Source organism: Aquarana catesbeiana, unplaced genomic scaffold (assembly GCF_042186555.1).
Source record: "Aquarana catesbeiana isolate 2022-GZ unplaced genomic scaffold, ASM4218655v1 unanchor232, whole genome shotgun sequence".
In the NCBI taxonomy this organism is placed as follows: Eukaryota; Metazoa; Chordata; class Amphibia; order Anura; family Ranidae; genus Aquarana; species Aquarana catesbeiana.
The window spans coordinates 1,052,643-1,074,123 of record NW_027362660.1 but is presented as its reverse complement, the minus strand read 5'-3'; the positions used below and the strand labels follow the sequence as shown (position 1 = coordinate 1,074,123).

Here is a 21,481-nt window from a genome sequence, read left to right as displayed (position 1 = left end):
TAGGAGTCTAAGGCTGCAGGTGGCAGTCTGAATGTGTATGTCTGCAGGAGGCAGATGTGGCCCATGACCGAGCAGCACAAAGCTGACCAAATAAGCTCCAGGAGAGAGTTTGACTAAGTAGCAGTGAGCAAGCTAGGAGGCTGAATTGTGTGTATACAGTGATGGTGGAACCCCCTGTGAAGGAAATTACTGTTGTTTGCACTTTCTTTTCCATTCCTTTAATAAAAGTGGGCTGCCATGCCCTTATAAAGACAGTCCGGCACGATTTCTGGAAGTCGCACGTACCACTTGAGTATAATCACCCCCCGTTATCTTAAACAACATAAACATGAACTTCCATCATCACCAAAAATGTATATTGGTAAACGTTAACCACTTAAGAACCGGGCCTATTTTTCACACTTGTTGTTTACAAGGTAAAATTATTTTTTTCTAACATCATAGAGAATAAAATGACAGTTGTTGAAATACTTTCTGTCATACTGTATTTACGCAGCGGTCTTACAACCACACTTTTTTTACAAAAAATACACTTTTTAAATAAGACAACAGTAAAGTTAGCCCAATTCCTGTTTTATATTGTGAAAGATGTTACGCTGAGTAAATTGATACCCAACATGTCATGTTTCAAAATTGCGCCCGTTCGTGGAATAGCAAAAAACTTTTACCCTTAAAAATCTCCATAGGCGACATTTAAAAAATTCTACAGGTTGCATGTTTTGAGTTACAGAGGAGGTCTACGACTAGAATTTTTGCTCTCACTCTAACGATCATGGTGATACCTCACATGTGTAGTTTGAACACCGTTTTCATATGTGGGGCGCAACTCACATATGCGTTCACTTCTGCACATGAGCTTGGCGGGACGGGGCGCGTTTAAAAAAATTTTTTTTTCTTGTTTATTTTACTTTTTCTTTTTACACTGTTCTTTTAAAAAAAATTATGTCACTTTTATTCCTATTACAAGGAATGTAAACATCCCTTGTAATAGAAAAAACATGACAGGACCTCCTAAATATGAGATCTGGAGTCAAAAAGACCTCAGATCTCATATTTACACTTAAATGCAATAAAAAAAATATGTCCCTTTAATAGCTATGGGTGTAAGTGACGTTTTGACGTCACTTCCGCCCTGCAATGGTATGGAGACGGTTGGGGGCCATCTTCCCCTCACTCGTCTCCATACCACACAGGGGACAGGATGCCTATCGCCTCCGCTGACGACTCCGGTAAGTGGCGGAGGGCACCGGAGCGTGGTGGGAGGGGGGCGCCCCTCTCCTGCCACCGATAAAAGTGATTTTGTGGTGAATCCACCGCTGAGACCATTTTTATCTTAAAGTGGACCACCCGCAGAAGAAGAGGATACCGGGGGTATGGCAACTAGCTGCTGCCATAACAATGATACTCCACTTCAAAGACCGACGTATAACGACGACGGGCAGTCCGTAAGTGGCTAAACAATCGCTTTTACAAACAAATCCAGTTTACAAAGTTACCCAAAAGCGGAGTTCCACCAACTTTTACAAGGTGGTCTTAAACTAAAGATCACCCCTCATTTTTAAATATCTGTTTTTTTTCCCTTATGCTGTGTACACACGACTGGACTTTCGATGGACTGAATCCCGTCGGACTTTTCAACGGACTTCCGTCGAATCGGACTTGTCTACACACAATCACACCAAAGTCAGACGGATTCGACCGTGATGACGTACGACCGGACTAAAATAAGGAAGTTCATAGCCAGTAGCCAATAGCTGCCCTAGTGTCGGTTTTTCGTCTGTCAGACTAGCATACAGACGAGCGGATTTTTCAACCGGACTTGAGTCCGTCGAAAAGATTTGAAACATGTTCCAAATCTAAAGTCCGTCTGATTTTCGACCGAAAAGGTCTGCTGAAGCCCACACACAGTCGAAGTTCGGTCAAAAAGTTCGCTCGTGTGTACACGGCATTACTTACCTTTTTAAAAAGAATACATTTACTTCTGGACAGGTAAGTGTCCTTATTAAAAGTCAGCAGCTACAGTACTTGTAGCTGCTGACTTTAAAAAAAAAAAAGAAAAAATTGCGGCTGGAACTAAGCTTTAAGGAGAGCACTTTATCACAAAGTACAAAACCTCCCAAAAATATATTTCTGCAAATCCCAACAGAATGGATAAGAATGTGCTGCAGACGGCAGTCACTGGAGCTCCACTCTACACAAAGATCATGTGACCTCCACTTCCTGTAGTGGAGCTCCAGCTGCAGAGATTTACAGTAAAGTTCAGCAAAAAAAAAAAAAAGAAGCGTAATGGAGGCCACATGCCTCCTGTCAACGGTGGAGCTCGGAAGACAGGAAGTGATGTCAGATACAGACTGGAAGTGATGTCATGGTACAGACAGGAAGTGATGTCAGATACAGACTGGAAGTGATGTCAGGTACAGACAGGAAGTTCCGAGTAAGAGGTGAGGCGGGAGGAAGTAGAGAGAAGACGTTGCTGGAAGTGGCAGCAGAGGAGGTACGTACTGGAAAATGAGCGAGTACAAAGAAGGGCAACAAAGCTAATAAAGGGTCTGGAGGATCTTAGTTATGAGGAAAGGTTGCGAGCGCTGAACTTATTCTCTCTGGAGAAGAGACGCTTGAGAGGGGATATGATTTCAATTTACAAATACTGTACTGGTGACCCCACAATAGGGAGAAAACTCTTTCGCAGAAGAGAGTTTAATAAGACTCGTGGCCACTCATTACAATTAGAAGAAAAGAGGTTTAACCTTAAACTACGTAGAGGGTTCTTTACTGTAAGAGCGGCAAGGATGTGGAATTCCCTTCCACAGGCGGTGGTCTCAGCGGGGAGCATTGATAGCTTCAAGAAACTATTAGATAATCACCTGAATGACCGCAATATACAGGGATATGTAATGTAATACTGACACATAATCACACACATAGGTTGGACTTGATGGACTTGTGTCTTTTTTCAACCTCACCTACTATGTACTATGTAAGGAGGTAATAAGATCTTATTTTCTATTTACACCCAGTAACTCCCCGTCATGTCCGTCCTCTTCCTCCATAGTCACTGTGATGTCTTTTATCTCCAGCAGATGATGATACACACATATATAGTGTGGGAACCTAGATTAACCCCTTCAGGGAGGATCAGCTGATAATGAATAGTGATGGTCTTGGGCGTGTTTAGAGTTGCCACCTCATCCCTTTAAACCCGAACACATATGAATTACACAGGTTCTGAGGCTAATTAAATGCAGATAAGGCACCAAGTGAGTTTAATTACCACCTTAATCAACCACAGAACCTGTTTAATTAATATGTGTTCAGGTTAGTGGGGGCGTGGCCAAGATGGCGGCGGTGAAGGACGCACTGTTGAGGAGCTCTGTTTCCAGCGGGGGAATTTTATCCTGCTTTACATGCTTTGGGACCCCTGAGGTCTGCTAATATACCCCTTGACTGCTTCTGTTGGGGAATGAGACGAACGGGGGACAAATCTAAGGCACAGCAGAGGGTGAACGCTCCCAGATCCTCTAAGTCTCAGGGAGAGACGGCGGCGCACGTGGCAGACAGACACAGCGTGGCTTCCCAGACGGAGACCGCTCCCCCAGCGCTCTTGGAGCAGAGCAACTTCGATGCCCTCATGCGGGCGATCACTGGATGTCAGTCATCTCTGTCGGACCTAACTACTAAGGTAGACACGGTCCAGCTGGAGGTCGGTCGGATCCGACAGGATTTCGACAAAATACGCCAGAGAGTTGCAGAGACGGAGAGTCGGCTCGGTGACACAGAGGACACGGTCCGAGATCATACAGCCTCCCTGCATACATTGCAGGTAAGAGTCAGAACCCTGGAAGTTAGATCCGAAGACGCGGAGAACCGAAACCGCCGGAACAACCACCGCATCGTAGGACTGCCAGAAGGTTCGGAAGGCCAGGACCCGGTTCTCTACATGGAGAGACTCCTCCGCACGCTTTTCCCGCAGGCGGCCTTCTCGTCCTTCTTCGCGGTGGAGAGAGCGCACAGGATGCCCCCTCAACGAGGGCCACCGGGATCCCCGCCGCGCACATTCATATTCCGGCTGCTAAATTTTCGTGATCGTGACCTAATCCTCAGAGAAGCCAGGAAGATGCAAGAAATCCGGCATGAATCAACCCGCCTAATGTTCTTCCCGGACTTCTCGGTGGATACACAAAAGCTTAGGAGGTCATTCGATGAGGTGAAGCGGGCTCTCCGGGCAAAGGCTATTAAATATAGCATGCTGTTCCCAGCGCGCCTCAGGGTGCAGGATGGTGAGGCCACGAGATTTTTTACCTCGCCAGGAGAAGCATCACAATGGCTGAATACTCTCCCGCCTTGATGATATGCAAGTTCCCTGTGTCTGCAGATGCTTGATGTTTAAACTCCGTGAGTAATATCCTGCTTCCCTTTCTGCTTTCAGTCCTGTCCTGTGTCACCCATGCACTAATTGTATGCGGATGTCTTACTATTTCAGTTTTTGCCCTTCACTAGCCTTTTGATGATACTCCCCCTCCATTTTGTCTGATACCAACATCTGAAGGCTTAACGTTCCCTGGAACGAAATGGAGGGGCTAATCTGTACACCTGTGTGCATTGCCATCTTACAAAGATGTGCAGGATCCTTTTAACTTGCCGCACGGGGACAGAAGATCGCCTTTATGGGTACTGATGTCTTTAGAAGAAGGACTGGAGTATATAATGATCATACTATTAAAACTTTAATCTTGCTCCTCGTTAGACTGAGACATGTTACACTTCAATGCCCTAACGTTACTGTGCTGTACACGAAACAATACTGCGGAGTCCCCCTATTTTTTCTTTTTCTTTCATATATCCCCATTGCTGGAGGCACCTCCTCCAGACGTGTTATATCTACACGCCCACCATTGTTCAATGTCATGCCTGTTTGGTTTGGGATTTAAATATCTATAACGGATACAACGGAGCGACTGTTTTTTGTTCATGACCCCAGATAGTCGTTGACTATGGTTTGGTTTGGGATACTAGCACAGCCCGGTTTGGGAGGGTGTGTGGGGAGGGGGGAGGGGGGGAGTTGGAATGGGTTAAAAATGTTATTGGTTCTGATGAAGGAATGTGTACGAGGTAATTGTGCCACTATGGACGATGACTGTGTTACCTCTGTTTACCATGTGGGGGAGTTGTGGTGGGAGGGAATGTGGATTGTTTCCTGGGATCCAGATGCACTACTATGTTGGCTGGTGGTGCCATGGCGTACTAATTTCTACTTCCAAATATGGCCCCTTTAACAATTGTATCGTGGAACGTCCGGGGACTTAATTCCCCGATAAAGCGCTCTCTGGTGTTCAACTTTCTGAAAACACACCGCCCTGACATATGCATTTTTCAGGAAACCCACCTAACAGGGAGTAGAATTCTTGGGCTTAAAAATCCATGGGTGGGGCACTATTATCATGCCACCTACTCCTCTTATGCCAGAGGGGTGAGTGTGCTTATCCACAAATCCCTGTCATTTAACTTAATTGATCTGCATCTGGATCCCGGGGGAAAATTTGTAAATTATGAATGCTGTCATTGCAAATACACCTATGGCGGTGGTGGGATTGTATATCCCCCCTCCGGCATCTTTAACAATATTGAATACAATTACCCAAAGGTTACCTAACATGTCAGTGAATAATGTGGTGATAGCAGGGGATTTCAATATGCCTCCATGCCCTGCATTAGATAAGTTGACGCCAGGAGGGGCTAGTGATTCCCCGCTGTCTCGATGGGCTGCCACATTCGGACTCACTGTTGTTTGGCGGTGGAAGCACCCCCTCCTGAGAAGGTATACCTGCCAGTCCGCCACCTACGCAGCTATGTCCAGAATAGATTTAGTGTTTGTCAGTAGTTCGGTTTTGCCAAAAGTCCAAGAGATATCCATTTTACCAAGGGGGATATCTGATCACACCCCTATCCTGCTCCGCTTAAACGTTTACCAGGCCCCCGCTGACTGTCTGTGGCGCCTGTCCCGCTTCTGGATCTCTGATGAGAGGGTAGCCCCGGAGGCGGAGGAACACATTGCTGACCTCTGGAATGTGAACCCCCCTGCCACTGACCCACCATCTGGCTGGGAATGCTTTCAAAGTGCAGGTGCGCAGTTATTATTGCGGAAGATAGGGCAGGTTAGGCGACAGGCAGGAGAGGACTTGGTGGTCGCAGAAAGGAGGGCGGTCGAACTCGAGCAAACCTATGTGAATACCAAAGATGAGGTGGCACGGAGGGACTTACAGTGTGCCCTCCGAGAAGTAATGCTATTAAGGGCCATGTCAGCCAGGAAATTGTTACTACACCAGTCACAGAGAGTGTTTGAACAGGGTGAGCGGACAGGCCGACTTCTGGCGTGGTTGTCTAAAGAGCACTCGGCCATGCCAGGTATTGCTAACATTAAAAACTCTCAACGGCAAATAATCTCTGATCCCGCAGGCATTATTGCCTGCTTTGCCTCCTTCTATAGAGACCTATATTCCTCCAGGGTCAGATATTCTACAGACGAACTCCAAACTTATTTGGAGGGAGTTGAACTTCCTGTGCTGACGGAGGAGACACGCGGGAGCCTGGACGCTCCGCTCACTCTCAAGGAACTACAACAGGCTATTGGCTCTATGCAGGCCGGGAAAAAGCCAGGTGACGATGGTCTGCCGGCGGAGTTCTATAAGGCCCATATGGATACATTGGCCTGCAGACTGTTGGAGGTGCTGGAGGCCTCATTTGAATCCTCTTCTCCCCCCCCCCTCGATGTTAGCAGCAGTTATAGTGGTCATCCACAAGCCTGGAAAAGACCCAGAGCTGTGTTCCTCATATAGACCCATCTCACTGCTTAATGTGGACGCGAAGATCCTCGCGAAGGTGCTGGCCAATCGTCTCAATAGAGTTATCCTAGCCCTGGTTCACAGGGACCAAAGTGGTTTCATGCCAGGGAAAGGCACAGATATTAATCTGAGAAGGTTATACACTGTGTTGGCGGGGGTCCCGGTCGGGGAGGATACTGCGGCAGTTGCCTCGTTAGACGCGGAGAAGGCCTTTGACTCGGTGGAGTGGGAATATCTATGGCTTGTTCTTCAAAAATTTGGATTTGGGCCCAGATTTATAGCCTGGCTGAGGATGCTATATTCGGGCCCCTCGGCTAGAGTCCGTACAGGGGGTATACTCTCACCAGCCTTCCCACTTCACCGAGGAACGAGGCAGGGCTGCCCTCTGTCTCTGGCTCTTTTCGCGCTGGCAGTTGAGCCATTGGCAGAGCTTCTGTGGTCCGCTGATGAGGTTCAGGGCATTTCTTTTCCCCCCCTGGTCGAGAAGGTATCTCTATATGCGGATGATATGCTGCTATACTTGCAAGATATCCACCGCTCATTACCCGCAGCTTTAGCCATTATAGATAGATTTGGATACTTTTCTGGGATAAGGGTAAATTGGGATAAATCGCTCCTCTTCCCGTTGACGACGGAAAAACAAATAGTATATATATCTATATATATAAATATCTAGGCATTTATGTTCAACGTGATCTCAAAAAATATCTAGAAGATAATTTATACCCTGTTCTCCAACAGCTCTCACTTAAATGCGGGGTGTGGAAGAATCTTCCCCTTACTCCGGTTGGTAGAGTCAACCTTATCAAAATGACCTTTCTCCCTAAATTTCTGTATGTGTTCCGACAAGCCCCGATTCCTATTCCCAATGCCTTTTTTGCTAAATTAGATCGCATAATTTCTACATTTATTTGGGCGGGTTTGGTTCCCCGGGTGGCCAAATCAAAACTTCAACTCTCCCTTACTGAGGGGGGATTGTCCTTGCCGCATTTTAAAAAATATTACTGGGCTGCACAATTGGTTACTGTAAGATGGTGGTTCACTCAGGACAAGTCAAACCCGGCGGTGAATTTAGAGGCGGCCATCTTGGGATCTTATTCAGAACTCAGCAACCTAGTATCACGCGGTCCCAAGTATGGCCCACAAGTGACTGCTCCCATGAAAACAACACTATTAGCCTGGAAACAAGTTACCAACTGTTTAGTAGAGAGGGGCGCTGTGTCCCCTCACACGCCGCTTTGGGGAAATCCTAATCTGCAACATCTTGGATCTGTTCCAGACCCTCAAGTCTGGGCTAGGTTTCAGATAACTAAATTAAAACACATTATATCTGGGGGAAGGCTTCTATCTCTAGCGGAGCTCAGGAGACAGTTTCGTCTACCGCCGTGGATGTACTTTAGATATATCCAGCTTTGACACGCTGTAAAGGCTCAGTTCCCGGCTGGGATTGTTATTGCTGTCAATTCGGTCGAGTCCCTCCTAACGGCGGAAGAGATTGATCGCACACTTTCCTCTATATATCTGAGGCTCACGTGCAGGGAAGATGCTAACACAGTTAAGCTCTTTGAGGCCTGGAAAAAAGATATACCTGCCTTAACGGAGGAGGACTGGTCGGAGGGTCTGCATTCCGCTTATGATATCAGCCAGAGATCGTTTTGTCCAATTAAAATTTTTACATAGAGTATATTATACTCCTGCTAGGCTTTCCAAAATATATCCGGCGGTGACAGAGATGTGCCCCAAATGTAGACAGTCGGTGGGTACCTTTATACATATGGTGTGGGAGTGCTCCCTCATTCGAATATTCTGGCGGGCAGTGATTGCTGATGTGAACAGTGTGGCAGGACTTAATCTGGAGGGAGACCCCTTGATATTTTTACTGGGTATCACTGATAACCTTAAAACGACCAAACATAATTCATTATTTGTCTTTTATGCGGCCCACTATGCCAGGAAAGCGATACTCTTGAAGTGGAAGGTGTCAGATCCCCCTCAATTGTCGACATGGAGGGCGCTTATAAACACGGTCTTGCCCATGTATAAACTCACGTATATGGGTAGGAACTGCCCTCAAAAATTTGAAAAAATATGGGCGCCCTGGGTGCAAGCCAGGCATATCACAGTATAGATGGATAGATTAGGATACATGGGGTCTGGACTTAGAAGATAAAGGACACTGGAATATATGGATGGTGGCGGAACATGGCATGAATCTCTCCTGGGGTCTAGGAAAGGTTCAATCTGGTGTATAGATTGCGTTCTCTCCCCCCCTCCTCCACGTTCTTTTCGCATTTTCTCCTTATTTTCCTCCTTCACTCTTCTTCGTGTACATGTCTGCACCCCCTTCTCTCCGTCCCCTTCCCTCCTCTCATTTATATTGGTATGAGAACTAAATCAGGCAGGTACATCCTGTACAGGTGTTGATATACCTATTAAAATAATGTGGGCATTGTCCTAACGGGGATTGGGGGAGGGTTTGGGGGGAGATTGTGGTAGATGTGCTGTAAGAGAGGAAATTTGATTATGATTAATGAACTCAGAGAAACAAGAAAGTCATTGTTGGTTTTATCATGTGGATATTTGCTAATGTGATAACTACTGATCTCATGTATAATGTCTAAATACTTCAATAAACATTCCTTCTGTTAAAAAAAAAAAAATATGTGTTCGGGTTTAAAGGGATGAGGTGGCAACCATAGGCGTGTTCGAAACCCCACGTTCCCGATCCCGCCAGTGTCGGCTTCCTGGCGGGATCGGGAATGTGGGGTTTCGAACATGCCTGAGCCCATCACTAATGATGCATATATTTTGCTTCCAAAGCTGGCCATACATGGTTCAGTTTTATCGTTCAGCCAGCGGGATGAGACAAAAAATCCGAACCAATTGCCCCATCCACACATTGGAGGGGGATGAGGGAATCTTCCCCACTGCACTATTGTATTCTGACAATGGGAGGCGCTCCTCCGCTCTCAGAATACACAGATTAGTGATGAAGCTAATTGCTGCAGCCGCTGATCGAGTGACACAGAGATGATGGCACCCGACCTGTGAAGTGAGGGGTGGACTGGGCAGGACAGTGGCATGAGAGGACTTATCTCACTGCCCATCTTTCTCCTTTCCACGGCCACATTACTATTACCACCCACAGCTGCCTGTATCCCTGCAGAGCCCTCCGGCAGAACAGAGAGGAAGGAGAGGACCGAATCTCCAACATGGTGCCACTTCGGCACTGCCACAAAGATCCCCACAAGGTGCTGAGAAACAGGACTACAGGGTCCTTACAGGAGTAACCAGGACAAGCCTGCAAAGCAACCAGCTAAAAAACCAGCCAGGGAGGGACATGCTGCTTTATGTACACAAGATGTCCTCTCCATCCACTCTGCTCTCACACACTGCTGGGGGAGATGTACAGGACATGCAGGAGGACACAGGGGGAGGGGGGATTGGATTACTGTCCTGCATTCTGCACCCCATGTCCTGTGTTTGCACCCCGTGTCCTGCGCTGATCTGCACCCTTCACTCCATGTCCTGCGTTCTGCACCCCACACCTCATCTTCTGCACCCTGCACCACTTGTTCTGTACCCCATGTCCTGCACCATTCACTCCATATTCTGTACCCCGCACATCACCCGCTCACCCGAGAGCTTACTTTTACAGATTCCTGACAGATTTCTGTATGGTAAAGGTCAAAGTTCACTCTTCAGGAGTAGGACACACCCAGAAACAATGATTTAGTTTGCATGGAAGCCTCATATAGAGGGCCCCTCAAATCTCTCCATCCAGAGTCTATATGTCCTATGACTTCACAATGACCTCACAGCTCCTCCTCCCAATGTCCCCCCTATGGCCTTTTTTTACTGATGCTATTAGGATGTGGGCGGACCCTTGGCATCCTCACTAGCAAAGTGGGACTGTTGGTCCTGCATTGTATGTAATGATGTCAGAATGCCTGCTTCAAGCTTTTAACCTGCTTAGTGTGGGGGTCCTGTGTGGGTAAATTATACCTCAGTCTGATGTGGGGCTTTAATAAAATGGAAACCTGAATGGAGAGGTGAGGAGGATTCTGGGAATATCATTAAAATTTTACTATTTGTGTTCAGATCTAGAGTTTTACTCCTGTGAAATCTGGAGATCATATGACCATCACATTGCCTCCACCTCCCTCCCTGATAGAATAGAGAAATACAAAGAAGATTCTAGAAGTCACCAGAGAGATCATGGAGGAGAGGTGAGCGGTGCTGGAAATTCTGGGACATTATCCAGTAACAGACAAGGGATGTGTCTGGATGGTGACTGTATCATTGTGTGTGTCAGGTTCCTATAAGGTGTCAGGATGTCACTGTCTATTTCTCCATGGAGGAGTGGGAGTATTTAGAAGGACACAAGGATCTCTACAAGGACGTCATGATGGACAATCAGCCGCCCCTCACATCACCGGGTAAGAGGAGACTTTATTGTAAAGGAGAGAGCAGTACGGAGGGTCCACCTAGATCCCCCATCATCTGATAAACACATAGAAACAATGTATTCAGTCAGTGTGTGTGTTTCCTACAGATGGATCCAGTAATGGGAACCCACCAGAGAGATGTCCCCGTCCTCTGTATTCCCGGGATTCCACACAGGAAGATCATACCATCCCTCACCATCAGGTAGATGAGGAACAATCACTGATAGTATCATTAGGATCTGTACATTATCTGCATTGTTACCATTGATGTCATTTTTATTCTATATTCAGCGTGGAAACCTGAGAGATTCTAAAGTTGAAGTTAAAGAAGAGATAAAAGAGGAGGATGATGAGGATGGGGCGATGCAGGAGTTTCTAAAAGAACACAAAGATCTGTACCAGGACACCATGGTGGAGTCATCCAGCTACAGAAACCCACCAGAGAGATGTCCCCATCCTCTGTATTCCCGGGATTCCACACAGGAAGATCACACCATCCCTCACCATCATCAGGTAGATGATTGACAATTATTGGTTGTTCTGATTTATACACAGCATGTTTGTTACAATAAATGTTTTATTATATATTCAGAGTAGAAACCTCAGGGATGATAATAATGATGTTAAAGAAGAATATAAAGAGGAGTATGGAGTGATGTAGGAGTTTTTAGAAGGACACAAGGATATGATGGAGCCACCTAATACCAGGAACCTAGATAGTACCTTTAGGATGTGTACATTATCTTCATTGTTAGAATTGATATAATTTGTATTATATATTTAGGGTGGAAACCTGAGAGATTCTAAAGTTGAAGTTAAAGAGGAGATAAAAGAGGTGGATGATGAGGATGGGGTGATGGAGGAGTCAGAGTTTCTAAAAGAACACAAAGATCTGTACCAGGACACCATGGTGGAGTCATCCAGCTACAGAAACCCACCAGAGAGATGTCCCCGTCCTCTGTATTCCCGGGATTCCACACAGAAAGGTCACACCATCCCTCACCATCATCAGGTAGATGATTGACAATTATTGATAGTTATGATTTATACACAGCATGTTTGTTACAATGAATGTTTTTTTATATATTCAGAGTGGAAACCTCAGGGATTATAATATTGTTGTTAAAGAAGAGTATAAAGAGGAGTATGAGGAGTATGGAGTGATGGAGGCGTTATCAGAAGGACACAAGGATATGACGGAGACACCTAATACCAGGAACCCACCAGAGAGATGTCCCCATCCTCTGTATTCCCGGGATTCCACACAGGAAGATCACACCATCCCTCACTGTTACAAGGTTGGTGAGACAGAGGTTATAAAACACACTTATAGAGACAATGTGTGGATTTTTTATGTGATGTTACAATATCAAAGCTTATAGCTGATGATATTCACTCTCATTTTTTTTATGTAGAGTGGAGATCCAATCGATATAGAATTTGAGGTTAAAGCAGAAGAAGAAGAGAGGTATGTGAGGGATGATCAGCAGTCTATGGAGGAGGATGGAATAACGGGGACATTTATAGAGGAGGACACTCCTACAGAGATCAGCACAGGTGGGTCATTAACACTAAATACATTCCTCCACCCATACTGCTCACTGATTGGTCCAGAGTAGGGTGGGGACTGGGTGATATCAGCCTGTAATACCCTGGTCACTTTCCTGAGCTGTGTTCCCCGTCCTGTATTCCTGTATTTCTCTTGGATAATCTTCCTTCTCTGTGCTGCAGACACAATCTATCTAGACTGGTTTTATGGAGATTCTGGGTTGCAGCTGGCAGCAAAATGTTCATTTTCACCATAGGCATTGCTAGACCTAGGCACCTGGGGTATTTGCTTTGGGTCTTATGCCCCATACCTGGGTATGGCAAGATGTCTGCCAGAACAATTCCCCCAGGATTACTTGCTCTGTTGTCTGCTGGCTGTGCTGGGTGGAGGGATATGTCTGTATAGTCTCAGACCCAAGTCACTGAGTGCAGTCTCAGGTGATGGGAGGCAACAGTGTGGGACCTCTGCAACTTGTCTCATGTAAACATTTTGATGTCCACTGATTGCTGAATACAAATATTATGAGTCCTGACCCTTACACTATATAATTTATATTGTACATTATATACTCCTGACCCCTGCACTATATATTCTATGTTGTACATTACATACTCCTGACCCCTGCACAATATACTCTGTGTCAGGGGTAGGCAACCTTAGAGAAGTGGAGATCTACCTGAAAAACACGGGAGAAGTCCCTCATCGCACCTGATTTAAACCCCTATTTGCAGGACTACCGTGTCGCAAATGTGTGCACTGAATGACAATCACGGGTTTAAATTAGGTGTTGAGAAGGCAACATATCGCCTCCTCACCACCTATCAACACACACTCGGATCGCTTTTCAGAAGAGCAGCACTTGTACTTGTTCAGGGTGGTAAAACAGCAAGATATAATAGAAGTCTATGAATAAGTCCAGCAAACCTGCAGGAAAGCTGCAGGTACACTGCACTTCACCCATGGTGTGGGTAAACCACAGCACATCAGTGTGAAAGCAGCCCTATACAATTATGCTCAGTGTATTTCTTCACACTGACCTGAAGATCTCTTCTTTCCTGTTGCTGGCAGTGGTCATCTTGGAGGTGTGTTTGGGGTCATTATCATGTTGGAATACTGCCCTGTGGCCCAGTCTCTGAAGGGAGGGGATCATGCTCTGCTTCAGTATGTCACAGTACATGTTGGCATTCATGGTTCCTTCAATGAACAGTAGCTCCCCAGTGCCGGCAGCACTCATGCAGTCCCAGACCATGACACTCCCACCACCATGCTTGACTGTAGACAAGACACACTTGTCTTTGTACTCCTCACCTGGTTGCCTCCACACACGCTTGTCACCATCTGAACCAAATAAATTTATCTTGGTCTCATCAGACCACAGGACATGGTTCCAGTAATCCATGTCCTTAGTCTGCTTGTCTTCAGCAAACTGTTTGTGGGCTTTCTTGTGCATCCTCTTTAGAAGAGGCTTCCTTCTGGGACGACAGCCAATTTGATGCAGTGTGCGGCGTATGGTCTGAGCACTGACAGGCTGACCCCCCCACCCCTTCAACCTCTGCAGCAATGCTGGCAGCACTCATACATCTATTTCCCAAAGACAACCTCTGGATATGACGCTGAGCACGTGAACTCAACCTCTTTGGTTGACCATGGCGAGGCCTGTTCTGAGTGGAACCTGTCCTGTTAAACCGCTGTATGGTCTTGACAACCATGCTGCAGGTCAGTTTCGGGGTCTTGGCAATCTTCTTATAGCCTAGGCCTTTCTTATGTAGAGCAACAATTATTTTTTTCAGATCCTCAGAGAGTTCTTTTCCATGAGGTGCCATGTTGAACTTCCAGTGACCAGTATGAGAGAGTGAGAGTGAGAACACCCAGTGTAACACACCTGCTCCCCATTCACACCTGAGACCTTGTAATACTAACGAGCCACATGACATCGGGGAGGGAAAATGGCTAATTGGGCCCTATGTGGACATTTTCACTTAGGGGTGTACTCACTTTTGTTGCCAGCGGTTTAGACATTAATGGCTGTGTGTTGAGTTATTTTGAGGGAACAGCAAATTTACACTGTTATACAAGCTGTACACTCACTACTTTACATTGTAGCAAAGTGTCATTTCCTCAGTGTTGTCACATGAAAAGATATAATAAAATATTTACACAAACGTAAGGGGTGTACTCACTTTTGTGAGATACTGTATATACCGTAATTTAATGGTACACATGAATGCATGTGGGACCAGAAACTACATATAATAAAAAACATAAAATAAATACATATATATATATATATATATATATATATATATATATATATGCACACATATACCTGTTCCTACATAGTACATGGTATATATAATAAGAATGTAATAAATGTAGCCCACACTTGCATATAGGACATGATTGATTGCACACATGATATTGTAAAAATTGATTCAAAATTCTTCAAGGTAGTCTCATTTAACTTCCACTCATCAGGAGCAAATGTGATATAGGTATGTCTGTAATGAAATATAAATGCCAAATAGTAGAGTAACTAAAATAACAGGAAGAGGGAGAACCACGTCTTAAATCCAACACTCTTACCTATAAGTAAGCTACAGTATTCAACAACATGGTTAGTATTGGTAGCTGGAGGCACTATAGGAACATCATCCCTGGAAACTAAGGTGGCGATAACTGCGGCAACACGGTAGTGAATAGAGAACAAGAAGTGAGCATCGATAGAGATGTTGTCCCCAATAAATAACTGTGGTTGTAATAAGAGCTGAGTGAAGGTCCATAGGGCTTCTGTGGAAAAATAAAGTGTATCAGCAAAGTGACTACACAATGAATAATTGGGGAAGATATGAAAACCATTACCAAAAGGAAGAAAGCTTCTCAGCTGCTCACCTCCACACTATATAATTTATATTGTACATTACAGAGTCCTGACCCCTGCACTATATACTCTATGTTGTACATTACATCATTATGATGCCATAAAATCCTAACTGTTGTATCCTATATAATAAGTTGTACATTACATAGGCCTTACTTTTTTTTGCACCCATTTCCTACCAGCTAGACATTTTATATTTGATGATTTGATTGGAGCACAGACTTTTACATGTTCATATAATGTGATAACTTTGGAACCTTAAACAGAAAGTGATATTGAAGGAGGAGTCAATAATCCAATGATGGTGGTCTTCAGGATCAGTCCAGTCTTCATCTTGGTTGTTCTCCCCCCATCCTCACTCTCTGACCTCTGGTGTGGCTCAGCCCTGCTGTTATTTATAACTAAATAAGGAAATGCAGGACTTCTTGTGTTGGGAAGATGATAATGAGTAATAGAGGGGGTGGGGACACTCGTCCTATAATCTCCTTATCACTGTCACTCCTATAAAAGACAGATCTTGTTGTTTTCCCACTCTCTGACTAAGGTCCATGAAGAAAGAAATGAACTGGTAGGAGATTCAGAGATGTAGGGCTGAAACAACTAATCGTCATAATCAATTATAATTGATTATGAAAATAGTTGTCAACCATTTTCATAATCAATTAGTTGGTCAGTCGATTAATTGGCCTGCATACAGAATGCATTATTTCTTTACATATCAGAAAATACAGCTCAGTACACCATCCATAAATGTCAGTAAATGCCTGAGAACTTGAATGTGTGAGCAGCAATGCATCATGGGACATGTAGTCCTGGGCAAGAGAAGGAAGCAAGTGATTCCAAAAGGCAGAAGTTTTTTACCTTCCTATAGGGGAACTCTATACTATACTTTGCTGCTTCCTATAGGGGTACTCTATACTATTCTTGCTTCCTATAGGGGAACTCTATACTATACGTTATGGCTTTCTATAGGGGGATTCTATATTATACTTTGTATCTTCCTATAGGGGAACTCTATACTATACTTTGCTGCCTCATATAGAGAAACTCTACATTATACTTTGTGGCTTCTTATAGGGGAACTCTGAAGGCAGGAGGAGCCAGAAGTGCCGGTGGGGGGGGGGGGGGTCCAGAAGAGGAGAATCAGGGCTGCTCTGTGCAAAACTATTACACAGAGCAGGTAAGTATGACAAGTTTATTTAAAAGATAATATACAACATTTACAATGACTTTAAGGTCTCTTTGCAGGGAAGATCAGCATCTGACCCCAGAGAAGGTGGGGCTGATAGACTGGAAATAATAGAAGGCATTACTATTACATAAATTAAAAGTTTACTAGTATTGTGCATTATATTTAAATTATTATATCCATGAAAAAAGTCTCAGCTTTCAGTACTACTTTAATATAAAAGTTTTTTCCCCTCTAACCTTCATGTGTGACTCCCAGGTAAAATCCCCATATATCCTACTTCTGGGTATATTTATTATTATATATATGATATAAGATATCTTACTTTCACTATTTCACAGTATAAATGAATCCCTTATAGTAGTGATTATCTGCTGTTTTTGTACTATAAATTATTTTTTTTTTAACCCCATCATAACAGATGATTAAAAAAAAAAATCATGCTGCTGCAACTAAATGTCCTATGCTGGCCATACACGGATCAATTTTTAGACGAGAATATTCACACAAATATTTGTAAGAAAATTATTTGTACATTCAATGAATGAACGAGTGTAGTTAGAAAATTCCACTTGCTTTTAACATTCCATTTTAACCACTTCAGCCCCAGAAGGATTTGCCCCCTTAATGACCAGGCCATTTTTTGCGATACGGCACCGCGTCGCTTTAACTGACAATTGCGCGGTCATGCAACGTTGTACACTAACAAAATTTGTGTCCTTTTTTCCCACAAATAGATCTTTCTTTTGGTGGTATTTGATCACCTCTGCTGTTTTTTTTTTTTGCTCTATAAACCAAAAAAATGCCAATTTTGAAAAAAAACAAACATTTTTTTTACTTTTTGCTTTAGTACATATCCCCCAAAAATATATAAAAAAACATTATTCATGAGTTTAGGCCGATATGTATTCTACAAATTTTTGTTTTAAAAAAAAATTGCAATAAGCGTATATTGATTGCTTTGCAGAAAATTTATAGCGTCTACAAAATAGGAGATAGATTTATGGCATTATTTATTTTTTTATTTACTAGTAATGGCGGTGATCTGTGATTTTTAGTGGGACCGCGACATTGCAGCGGATAGATCGGACACTTTTTTGGGACCATTGACATTTATACAGCGATCAGAGCTAAAAATAGCCACTGATTACTGTATAACTGTCACTGGCAGGGAAGGGGTTAACACCAGGGGGAGATCAAGGGGTTAAGTGTGTTCCCTGAGTGTGTTCTAACTGAAGGAAAATCGTGTTTGCGGGACCTGAAGCGTGTGTCAGGCGCACACTATTCATCCTGCACAAACCCACGTACAGGTTCATTGATTCACGCAGGAGAGCCAACCTGCCGCAGTATATCTGCGTGAGCTAGTCGGCTAGTGGTTAAAATGATGTAACTTCTGAGCAAAAACCACATACACTATTTGAAAATTTGTTCAATGGAGAAAAGTTTCCTGTTCTGCTCCTTCGAATTTTCCTGTCACTGTGGTCGAAAATGAATGCCGATTTGACCCCACTAATGGTTAGAAAATTGGATGAATTTTGTGTTTGGCCAGCATAAGTGACATCAGGTGCAGGGAGCTTGTACCCACCTACCTGTCTATGACAAGGGAGTCTGTCATCCATCATATTATATTACACTCCTGTCTGATCATCTGCAAAACAGCGTTTTACATCTTTTTTACATTTTAATAATGTTGATCTCTGATTCTGATATGTAGCAGATTCTCCCTCTAATAATTCATCTATCTGTCTGTTGTTCTCAGAGTGGATTAAATATCCAACTATATATCTGGATATTTTTATTTACCGCTGTATATAGATATTCAAGAATATGAACTAAATTATACACCAACAAAATTATGAAAATAATCATTAGTTGCCGCCCTACAGAGGACCCATTTACTAGTTACCTTGAGGGGGGAATTGTAAGATCCTCAGAGACAAAGCTGCCTGATGTGGGCGGAGTCCTGGTTTAGGGGAACCAATCTGCTCATGTCTAGTAATAATCTTTTTATTTCTATTTTAGTAGATGGACGGGAGATGAGGAAAACCTCAGAGGATTGTCTCACTTTGTCTCCAGACTATAAAGTAGAAGATGAGGACATCACACAGTATAGTCCAGGAGAAAACCCGACTACCTCAAATGTCCATCCGGCACCACACAGTGTAGATGGACCATCGTATTCCTCTTATCCTGAGAAACCTCAGACTGTGAGGGACGGTGCCGTCCTTCCAACAGAGAAGAGGTTTTCCTGTACTGAGTGCGGGAAGGGTTTCCAGTTTAAATCTGATCTTAATGTGCATATAAGATCTCACACAGGAGAGAAGCCGTATTCCTGTCCTGAGTGCGGGAAATGCTTTTCAGAGAAGTCCAGTCTTAAGAAACATCAGAGATGTCATACAGGGGAGAAGCCATATTTCTGTCCTGAGTGTGGGAAATGTTTTTCAGAGAAGTCCAGTCTTTACACACATCAGAGATCTCACACGGGGGAGAAGCCGTATTCCTGTCCTGAGTGCGGGAAATGTTTTTCAGAGAAGTCCAGTCTTAACAAACATCAGAGATCTCACACGGGGGAGAAGCCGTATTTCTGTCACGAGTGCGGGAAATTTTTTTCACAGAAGTTCTATCTTTACATACATCAGAGATCTCACACGGGGGAGAAGCCGTATTCCTGTCCTGAGTGTGAGAAATGTTTTTCAGTGAAGTCCCATCTTAACAGACATCAGAGATCTCACACGGGGGAGAAGCCACTTTCCTGTCCTGAGTGAGGGAATTGTTCCTCACTGAAGTCCTGTCTTCTTGTACATCAGGGATACCACACAACTCTCGAGGTGTATTAGTGTCTTGAGTGCGGGAAATGTCTTCTATATGAATGTTGCTGGACATCACAGCTCTCATGTGGGGAAGAAGTACACCCTGATATACACCTCAGATATACTCCATGGCTGATCTTCATCATGTAAGAAACAGTTCCAGGCGTGTGGACATTTTTTGAAAAAACTACTTGTCCGAGGGACTAAATTCGGGTCCCAATCTCCTTGTCCCTTATGATAATCTCATTGTCCCTTATGAAACTCTCCTTGTCCCTCATCTACCAGAGAGCTCAGCAGCAGTGTGGGAGTTCATTGAAAACTACAAGCCGACATTGGCAAAGGACAGAACTCTGTGAATGAATGGCACGGCCGCGCTCTTTTCATAAAGTGACAGCTGGTACAGGGAACTTCTCCCCGCACTGCTGTCACACAGAGGACTCGGATCGCTGAGCCGCTACAGGAACATGTAAGATGTTTTTGAAGGTGAACTTATCCTTTAACCCTTTCACTGCCACAGACATTTTTACTTTTTTTGTGCCCACATCTTTAACCCCTTCAATACCGGACACTTCACCCCCTTCCTGTCCAGGCCATTTTTTATCTTTCAGCGCTCTCACACTTTGAATGACAATTGTGCGGTCATGTAACACTGAACCCATATGACATTTTTATCTTTTTTTCCTACAAATAGAGTTTTCTTTTGGTGGTATTTGATCACCACTGGGGGTTTTATTTTTTGTGCTACAAATAAAAAAAGACAGAAAATTGTGGAAAAAAAAAAAAGTTTTTCTTTGTTTCTGTTATAAAATTTTGTAAATAAGTTTTCTCCTTCACTGATGAGGAGACATTAATATGCAGCACTGATGGAAGACACTGATGGGGAAGTACTGACAAGCATCATGTCAGGAGACTAGTAGACCAGACTGTGTGGACTGCACAGAGGAGACCAGAAACACATGTAAGTGAAAAGATGGTGTTTATTAACAAGTGATAAGTGAAAGGAATATAAATAGTGCAAAAAACCCACACAACAACCCACTACAAACAACAATATATATAGGTAAATGGAGATACCGTAATCGTAAACAAGCCAAGCCAAGGTCATACACAGGGAAGTCAGCAAAAGGGTAAGGACGGGAAACTGAACAGGACAAGGAGAGGATGGATGGATGGGGTTCAGGGCAGGGATCCAAGGTAGCCAGGAACAGAAGGGACAGGACTGGGAAGGCCTCAGGATAGGGATTGGATCAGATCAGGACAAGGCAGATGCAGGCTTCAAGGTCAAACAGGCAGCAAGGTCAGAACGCAGGGAGGGAGAGAGAGATACCAAGGCAAGCCTATGAGGGCTTGCCGGGTATTTATAAGGCTGTGGTGATTGACCTCATGTCACAGCTGAGCGCAGTGTGTGTTGTTTGCTCCACACTGCCAGAGTGCACCAGCTGGTTGACACCGGTACTACGGCCCAAGGATGCAACAGTGCCACCAGCAGGAAAGACCTCTTACTGCAGGTCCTAGGTGTTGGAGGACACCTGCTGATGGACACTGGTACTGCGATCCAAGAGACCGAAAGCGCCACCAATGGGTAAACCCTCTCATGACAGTACCCCCCCCTAAAGGAGCGGCCTCCGGACGCTCCAACAAGGTGCATCTGTCCAAAGTTCATGGCCTCCAACCGAACAGATGAGGGCACATCAGGCCGGGCATCGGGTACATCAAACTGGACGGTGGGTATGTCAGAGTCATTGGGCTGGGCAGCGGGCAGGAACCC

At 44.4% G+C, this 21,481-nt stretch overlaps 1 protein-coding gene and 1 pseudogene across 1 annotated transcript in view; both read left to right on the top strand.

Annotated features, from left to right (window-relative positions):
- Positions 1–21,481, top strand: part of LOC141121791 (uncharacterized) — a 428,955-nt gene that overhangs the window by 112,139 nt on the left and 295,335 nt on the right. Inside the window, exons 5-8 of the mRNA XM_073611510.1 lie at positions 11,579–11,800; positions 12,072–12,299; positions 12,379–12,585; positions 12,703–12,844. Of these exons, the coding sequence (XP_073467611.1) occupies positions 11,579–11,800; positions 12,072–12,299; positions 12,379–12,585; positions 12,703–12,844 (799 nt within the window). The remainder of the gene's footprint in view (positions 1–11,578; positions 11,801–12,071; positions 12,300–12,378; positions 12,586–12,702; positions 12,845–21,481) is intronic.
- LOC141121806 (uncharacterized) lies at positions 1,608–20,752 on the top strand (annotated as a pseudogene).